This window comes from Spinacia oleracea, chromosome 1 (assembly GCF_020520425.1).
Source record: "Spinacia oleracea cultivar Varoflay chromosome 1, BTI_SOV_V1, whole genome shotgun sequence".
NCBI classification, from domain to species: domain Eukaryota; kingdom Viridiplantae; phylum Streptophyta; class Magnoliopsida; order Caryophyllales; family Amaranthaceae; genus Spinacia; species Spinacia oleracea.
In genome coordinates this window covers 122,291,277-122,300,189 of record NC_079487.1, presented here as the reverse complement: position 1 = coordinate 122,300,189, position 8,913 = coordinate 122,291,277, and the positions used below count along the sequence as shown (strand labels likewise).

The window sequence follows — 8,913 nt, the reverse complement described above, 5'->3', positions numbered from 1 at the left end:
TCTAAGTCCACCCTTTACTCCTCTACCGACGACTTTCTCACTTCTCCTTCCTCTTTCCTCGTTCTCAATCTTTGTCCTCTCATTTATTCTTCTTTGTCCTCTCCTTTACTCTCAACTACAAACCGAAAAATCCATTAATGATGAGGTTGTACAAAATCATACCTGATTTCATCTGAAGAAGTGGAGGGTTTATTCGAAGCAGAGCAAGTAAAAACAGGAGAGAACAACGTCGTCTTCTTTCCCAAAACACAATTTTGGTGAGAAAATTTGGAGCAGTTTTTAATCCTACTATTTTGAAGAGAGAAATTGTTGAGTTTCCATCTTAGAAAATGGGCAAGTTGGGGCACATCAGCCATAATTTGGAGGACAATATGAAGGTGAAGAACATCAACAATTAAGGTTCGTTAATGGCAGAAGTTGGTGCTAAACTGTTTGATTAAGGATGCCAATTTTTAATTTTTGGAGGGGCTACCCGGATGTTGAGATTTTTTTTTGAAGTTACTGGATGTGGTTGAATGTGGTCGTAGTTGTGTTTAGATAAGGGGTAAAGGAAGTTAAAGTTGTTGAAGAAAGTCGTCTGGGTGGGACCCATAAACAAAGAATGTTAACGTCTATTGTTAATTGGTAGTGTTACTCAAACAACTGAAACTTATAAGGTAGGAAAATGTAACAAGTTTTTATAAGGTAGTAATTCACAAAACGTCCAAACATTAAGTTAGTGTTTAACAAAATTTCCTAATTCATCTATACATTTCAAATAATATACCAACTTGTGTTACTATTTTCACTATTTTTTTCCAGTGAAACACGAAATGAAATACATTTACTCTTTTAGTTATATGATGCACTAATTCGTAATTGGACCTGGTCCACACTACTTTTATCGTGGATCATGCCTAAAAAAGTCAACAACTTGATTCTAATTTATTTTGACATGTTTGTTAGAATTATTATGAAAAGATATCAAATTGGTGTCGTTAGTATATGCATGTTTGAATAATTTGATTTTAAGTCACGACTCTCTTTTAAAAACATAGAATTACTTTGATTTAAAAAATGGTATCTAAGAAAGTTGGCACAAATTAGAAGGTGCACCAGGTTGCATGTAGAACTACATGCAAACTGGTTAAAAGCATATTTTTCACAGTTTAAAAGCACCCTTTTCTAATTTAAAAGCACATTTTTGCGGTTTAAAAACACAATTTTACAATTTTAAAGCACATTTTTACAGCTTAAGCACATACATTTTTTCAGAAAAAATCTTTTGTTTTAGTGATTGTGTTGTACTTAATAATATGTTATTTTTAAGCCGGATGTGTTTTTTATTTGTAAAAATGTGATTTTTTTCGTAAACATGTGCTTTTAAACAATAAAAGTTGCCTTTTGAAGGAATAAAGATACAAAGTGACCTGGTTGTATGCAGAGATACATACAACCGGGTGTACCTTCTATCAATTGAAAAGTTGGTGTTTAATTTATTATAGTCACTTATGTGAACTATATAAAAGGTCACTATGTAAAAGAAGTGGTAAAGTAAATTGTTGGCTTTAAGTCTACAATAATATTATTGTGGACCAGGTACACGCAAGAATAATCAAATATGATGAATTGAAAAATTAATTTCGCCTTTAACTCACTCAGTATTTTAAAAAGAGATACACTTTCTTTAAACGACCGTATTTTAAAAAGAGATACACTTTCTTTTCTTGACATGTTTTGGTCATCACTTCCAATTATATTAATATTTCTCTTTTTCTTGTGATCCTCACTCACATCATCTTTTTACTATAATAATAATTCATATATTACCCAACTTTCATCTTATTTTAATAATTTCAACTCACTCTCCTAAAACTTTAACCCCGGTCAAAGTGTATCTCGTTTTAAAATACGGAGAGAATAACAAAAGTCGTGCATGACATCACATGCATATAAGACTAGTATCTGGATTTAAGTTCGCACACATAAGGATCGGATATTAAAGCACGTCTCTCACGATATTTGCATGTCTCGTGTACTTAAAGTATCATTTGTTCACCACAAAATCTTATTTACAAGGGGTGTACAATAAATATCGTACACCGGAGTAAAAGTTAACTAAAAATGCTTAAAAGTTACACTTATATATGTAAAAGTTCGCAATTTAGAAGGTGGACCATGGTGCACATAGAGCATGGTGCACCTTAAGAACATTAGTATATAATTAAAAGAACATTTGGTTACGTAAAAAGAACATCGACATATATTTTTTATTATTTTTAATAAATTGTGATTTTTTATAACAAAAAAGTAAAACATTATATTGCATGTTCTTTAGTCGTAGTGTCATGTTCTTTTGTTTATGCACATGTGTTCTTTTGGTGCACATGGTGCACCATGCTCTATGTGCACCCTGGTCCATAGTCTACGGACTGGTAAAAGTTATGTATTTTTTAATCATAAAAGTTTTTTATTTTAACAAAAATTATTTCTTCAAAATCACTAATATGTATAAAATTAATCATTTAACCATTTAAAAGTTTTATCTATCAATTTTTTTTACCAATATAAAAGTTAATTAAAATTACGTTAAAATTACAAAAAACTGGTTAAAAGGTATATTGGTGTACAATAAATTTATTTTACACCTTGTGCGCACAAGGCCTTTTGATTGTTCACAAAACAAAAACAGAAAACATCACTAAATACCTTTTTTTGGTTTATTTATTTGCAAGTACTAAATACAAAGTTTATTGATGATAATTTGGCCTAATGGTTAAGATTAAGTGACTGATGTCTCAAGTTTGAATTCTCTCGCCCTATTTGAAATTTATATTGACTTTGTGGTTAATTCGCCCAAAAAAACTAAACACAATTTATATTTTTATTTTTAAAAAAATTTAAGATACAATTAAAATTAAAATTCCTCTATCAAAAACCCTTTCTCAATTTGCGATAAGCATAAACCCTAGCAATCAACCCATTCCATCTTCTCCACCAACAATGGCTTCCCGTTACCGTTCGTTCTCGCGCCCAGCAATCAACCTTCTCAAAACCACTTTTGCCCAAAAACCGACTTCCAATTCCATCCCTTTTGTTCGTCCTTCTCTCTCCTCCCCCTCGTTTCCCAGGTAAGCATATAACACATTTCAATTTTTCATAAAGATTCAATTTATTTGACATCCAGTTGAAAATTTTCATCAATATTGAATAATTTGACATCGAATTTGAATTTTCAGGGTATTATCACAAATGGGTGCAATCCAATCTCTACTCCCACTTCACTCAGCAGTGTCATCAGCTCGTCTCACATCTTGTCTTGGCATAGACTCAAGCAGCTCCAGGTCGTTGTCTCAGGGTATGATCTGCAGTGCCAATCCAGGAGTTTGATACATTATATTCTCTCTCCAAAAAATATCTATGTTTTTCAATTCATATTGTAAGCAACTTGATCTTTGCCATGTTTTAGGTTTTTATTAGTTTTCATCAATCCTTTTGCATTGCATTATAAGTATAGAAAATCCCTAAATCTTATGTTGTTTGCTGTGATATTATAATTTGTGCCTTAATTTGTTGACCTTTGTTTCGACATTTTTGGGATTTTGGAACTTGTTATTGTTCTTTGAGGTGAAATCTTATGTTGTATGTGAGGTAATCATTAATTAGTTTCTTAATCAGATAGGCATGGTTATAAACTTATTATTGTTAGCTACCTTGTGTCTTGAACTAGTAAGAACATGTTTGTTGCTTTGTTCCTTGTGTATGTTAATAAGGAATTCTACGCGTTGAAGAAGGTAAAAGGAAAATGAGTGGTTGATTGAGTTGAACATAGTATAATAGAGGACGGGGAGAGAAGGTTAAGAGGGTACCTTTTTAACTTATTGGAAGTTTTAGATGGATGCAAATGGGCTAGTTGAAAGGGTAATTTGCTCATTCCTCTGTTGCCTCGTTGGAACACCCTTTGGTTGCTTTAATTAGTAGTAGTGTGCTTGCCTACCCATTTTAAAAATCGATCTCAAGCCTTGGATCAAAGTTTGAGAAAAAATTGAGTGTATGAACAAATGATAGTTCTTCTGTAGAGGAGGAAGTGGAGGATACTTCCATAATGCACCCTGCCTGAATGAGTTGAATCCATGGTTAGATTGGATGCAAGTTCTATATTATTCATTTTAGAGGTTGATCCACTGTTACCTGGTTCGCTAGTATGAGATTGTATACACGTTCGCAATTCACTACCTAATTTGCTAAATTAGACCAAAATTATACCATTTTGATGTTATAATTCGCTTTTACGGTTCGCGGTTCGTGGGCTGATTGGAGGATTAGGTAACACTGGGTTGATCAGCTAACAATTTTCCGATGGTGTACAATTCATTATTCCTTACATTTTTGGTCTAGTTAAGCTAGGAGAAGATCTTTTTGGCTTTGGATACTTTTCCTTCACGTTAGGAGGTATATGTGTATTGCTGTGCAGTTATGTCCACATTTCACACAGTGCCCCTCTTATCTGTGCAGTTAGTTTCCTGTTAACTAATGGTGTGGCCTATATTGGTAAACCTGGTTCATGGAAATGATTTGGTTAGACCAAAATGTCACACTTAACACACTTGCACCTCAAAAGTTGCATTATTCATCTAAGTCCCCCGGGCCCACAAGTCAAACAACTTTCTTTCTTTTCCTTTGTATATCACCAAGAATCCCTTCACTCATATTGGGTTTGGAACTTGGATATTAGGGTCAGCACTCAGCAAACCGATTAAGGATTTCGTCATTGTATATACCATAACATGAATGGCTGCAAAGTCTAACCATGAGTTGTAGAATATGCTTATAGGTTGATTATTTCATCTGATACACTCTGTACTTTGTAGGTACCCACTTTAAAATTTAATTAAGAATAGAGCTTATTTCTTTAGATCAGCTGGAGAGAATGCTCCTTGTACTTGGTTTCTTATTTCTTAAGTGAGGATAGTGTGTGGAGTTGGAAGAAAGATTGAATCTCGTGGAGATTTCATGCCTAAATGCCAAATGTTGAGTTCTATGAGATTTGAAGTTTTGAACAATAGGATCTGTTTGATAGTTTTGCTTTTAAAAACATGTGTCGTGGGGCTTTGAATACTATAAGTCTATAACTACTCAAATCTTGCTCCTTCAGTTGCTCAGTACCTCAGCTCTGATCTTGTTCCTGAGATACAACAAGAGTGCTAAATTGATGGATAATGAATTCTAATGTGGAATCCAATAAAGCTAATCAAAAGCAAATTGTTATCAGAAAATTTATATATTAATGATGGTTTTCTGGACCAGGGGATTTTTTTTGACGCAATAAGACACTTAATTTATGCTAATTTAGAAATACAATTTCGAGCAAGTTTTTTTATACTTTGCTTTATTCTCTAGTGAAATTCATGCATGACTAAGGAAAACTTAAAAAACTTGCAAAAAGTGTTTTGACTGTTATCTTAATGCTTTTGCTAGAATTAGGCACCTAAATTTGACATAGAAAGAGAGGAAGTGATGGTAGGTGCTAATTGAATTAGGTTACGAGTCTGTACTTTTATCTATTTATTGTAACATTGACTTGTGTGTGTGTGGAGCAGACAAGCCTCTCAAATGCAGAAAACTGTACAAGTGTTGTTGCTGTTTTGAGATTAGGAGGGGCGGGGGGTGGGGGGGTATCTTGGTGAAGTCTTGGTAATTTCTGAGCTAATGCAAGTTACGCAATAGCTGGAGAGGAGAACACACAGGAGGTATGGGGAATGATTATCGTAGCCGACTATCCGTCATCAGTCATCTCTTTTTTTTTGGGAAGGGGGGGGGGGGGGCTTGAAGCTCTATACATGAAACATATTCTTGCGATGTGTGCTGGTGAAGGTAAGAACTTAGGAGGATTCTTTTGGCCAATTATAGAACAAATATATTTCAGTCAGATTCTTGACTGCAAATAGTCATGGACATGGATGCTTCAGTCTGTCCAGAAAGATTACCAATGTCAGTGAGGACATGGGTATAATTTCTAGTGCTAAGGATATTGACAAAATGTCTGTCTTTTTGCTTGAAGCTTTATACATGGAACATATACTTGTGAGTTGTGATGTGTATGGGTGAAGATAAGAACTAAGAGCATACTTTTGGCTGATCATAGAACCAATATGTTTCAGACCCCATTTCAGTGTCATCATCCAAATCAGATTCTTGACTCCAAATAGGTATGGTCCGTATGGACATGGATGCTTCAATTTAGCCAGAATGGGAAAGTAGTACCGTTACTGTCCTACTTAATTTTAACTTGTACTCGCTCCAATTTTACTCAATTTGGTAAGAAAGGGGAAAATAGTGTCCATCGAACTTCATTAACACCAATGTCACTAATGTCGTGAGGTGATCTCCTGTAGACAAGTTCGGTGCCTACTTTTATTTGTACTAGGAATTGTTACCAATGGTTGAAGACTTAACTGCATTATTATGTCATTAGGATGCAAGGGTTGTGTTGTCTTGGTCTTAGTCTTTCATGGGTTTGTAACAGTTAGTTGGCTCCCCTGAGACCAGTGGAATAAATGTATGTATCTTGCTCCAAAATGGTGGTCCTATGCTCCCTTTAAACTCGATTGCTTCATGTTTGAGCTACTTGTTTGATTGCGACATGGAATTCGATTATTCATTTTCAGCTTTGGTTTTACATATCTGCTCCTTTTGCTGGCATGTGAGATATCAACACTGTTTGCTTGGAGCTGTAAAATTTAGTTGCTTATTAAGTTGAATATGATGGGATTTTTGAAAATGTAGCAAAATAAAGTATGTACAATTTGGTTGCTTATTACCTTTAATGTCTTGTAATATGGCTTATTCTAAAGAATTTCTTTTTATCTAATGATTGCGGCATTGTTTGCAGAGCTTGGTCTTAGTGTACCTCGATAAGGAGGGGTCAGAATTTGTACTGGAGCTGTGGAGCATACCTCAACAAGTTGCAGTATGGCCTGCTCATTTCTTGCACTGTGAACTTGTTACTGACAAATTATGTAGGACACGCCGCCATGCTTTAATGTTAAAATATTTCAGGGTATGAAGTATTCTGCTCAGACAAATTTTGTTTCATTTCAAAGTGTTGAAAAGCTGTTTAGTGATAAGTAAATCATTTAGAAATTAGAAGTTCTTGGCCAACTAAAATATTCATGTGGAGGAATTTTCTTCCTTTTTTCTGATTCTACCCTTTTTACTTTGGCACTTCTGTTGGATAAGTGATTTAATGACTGTATAAAGTTGTACTCTTTCCATCTTTCCATTAATCGTGTTTAGTAATGTTGCTTAAATCAGTGTTGTTCTAGCAGCGTAGCAAACGCATATGGCTGATAGCCAGTGTGCTACCGGAGCTGGTGTGTGACTGAGCAAGGTGCATGCATCATACACGCCGTATCGGTATGTGCAGCTACATGATAAATATTGGAGGATAACAGACTAGCAGTGTAGCCCAAATAGTTTTCTGGGCTGCCTAGACTTGATCAATTATGAAGTCAGGTAATAAAGTCGATCTGATAGAGAATTTAGCCAACCTTTTGAATTTGTTTTTTTTTTTTGGTGTTAGCACCCGGTTCACCCTTAGGGCTAATCCGGATTCGGGGCGAGTTCTGGGTGGATAGATTCCATTTCCCTTCCAATTATTGTTGCGGGGGATCGAACACGGGTCCCCTTTTGAATTTGTTGTGATTGTGCTTAGGCTTGTTTTGACACCCGACCTTACGCTATAAAACGAAATGTAGTAATATTAATACTAATATCTTCTATAAAAATGTGGTAATGTTTGCTAATTCTAATAGATACGTCGTACTCCGTACTAAGTTTCTCTTGTTTAATTGAATTCAACAAGTCTTAATGTAGTCTAGCTAGCAAGCTTAACAGAACTAAGGTTTGATTGCATAATTTTTAAGGAAAAACCCTAGTTTATTAGCTTCTGTTAAAATATTTGCATATCGAATTGAGAAAGTGTAAAATGTACAGTGTAACACCAAATCAAACTTATGTACTCACACAGTCACACTAACAAGTACTTCTATAATTTTCAAATATGGTGGCAAGGTTACACAATTTTCATCTATGTCTACTACGGAGTAGTTTATTTGGTTAAAGTCTTTGAAGGATGTAACCAAAGACACTAGATCATTTTTTGGCAAAATGACCAATCTAATTAATAATACTCCATGTTTTATATACAAAGAGCATTTTGCCCAACCTTAAAGATGGAGTGATGTTATGTCAAAAGCAAAAAAGAAAATATCTTGTATTGTAGTGACATTTCTTATACAAGAGAGCTATGTCGATGAAATGGTGCAACTATTGTATAAGAAATCTATATTTCCGCAAAGTTTGTAAGGTGAATACATTTTTTGCGGTGAAAGAACAGAAGTAAATATTTCACAATTGTCATAAAAATGCCCTAAACATTAGTAAAAGAGGCAAAGGTAGAGTAAAGAAGAAGACATTGAAGTATAAGAGGGGGGAGAAGTGCACGTGAGAAAGAGAGTGGGAGAGAAGAGTGCATATGTTACGTTGATGTTTTTGGTTTATTGAGATAAAATTTGTCTCCTTATCTTTCCCTTTCAATTTTTATCATCGTTTTCATGTCTCCCTTTTTTCTCATTATTCTCCCACATGCATGTTCACATATACGTATTATCATGCTTAATGTTGCTTTGAACTTGTTGGTTTAGCCTTTGAATTTCGATCAATTTTATTTAATTACTTTTTGATGTTTCTATTACAGAATTAATTAAATGTCAATTTTATTTACTAGACAAAGACATCACTGATCTCATATGTTATATTATAATCATGAATTAATTATGACACCCGAGTTTTTACTTACCTACATTAATAATAATAAAAATAAATTTTACATATATTAAATATGTACATTTGATATCATGAAAAAACAAACAT

General features: G+C 34.2%; 1 protein-coding gene across 1 annotated transcript; it reads left to right on the top strand.

Moving 5' to 3' along the window:
• Window positions 1–2,910: 2,910 nt before the first annotated feature.
• On the top strand, window positions 2,911–7,261 carry LOC110787448 (protein NONRESPONDING TO OXYLIPINS 2, mitochondrial). The gene is made up of 3 exons (XM_021992072.2): window positions 2,911–3,110; window positions 3,219–3,337; window positions 6,872–7,261. Exons 1-3 carry the CDS (start codon window positions 2,983–2,985, stop codon window positions 6,895–6,897), a joined length of 273 nt encoding a protein of 90 aa, XP_021847764.1. The 5' UTR covers window positions 2,911–2,982; the 3' UTR covers window positions 6,898–7,261.
• The last annotated feature ends 1,652 nt before the right edge of the window (window positions 7,262–8,913 follow it).

Bases quoted from the DNA above. Each gene is read 5' to 3' on its own strand.
- LOC110787448 (XM_021992072.2), top strand. From the start codon at position 2,983: ATGGCTTCCCGTTACCGTTCGTTCTCGCGCCCAGCAATCAACCTTCTC. The intron at 3,111-3,218 runs GTAAGCATATAA...TTGAATTTTCAG, and splicing joins TCCTCCCCCTCGTTTCCCAG to GGTATTATCACAAATGGGTG. The intron at 3,338-6,871 runs GTATGATCTGCA...CATTGTTTGCAG, and splicing joins CTCCAGGTCGTTGTCTCAGG to AGCTTGGTCTTAGTGTACCT.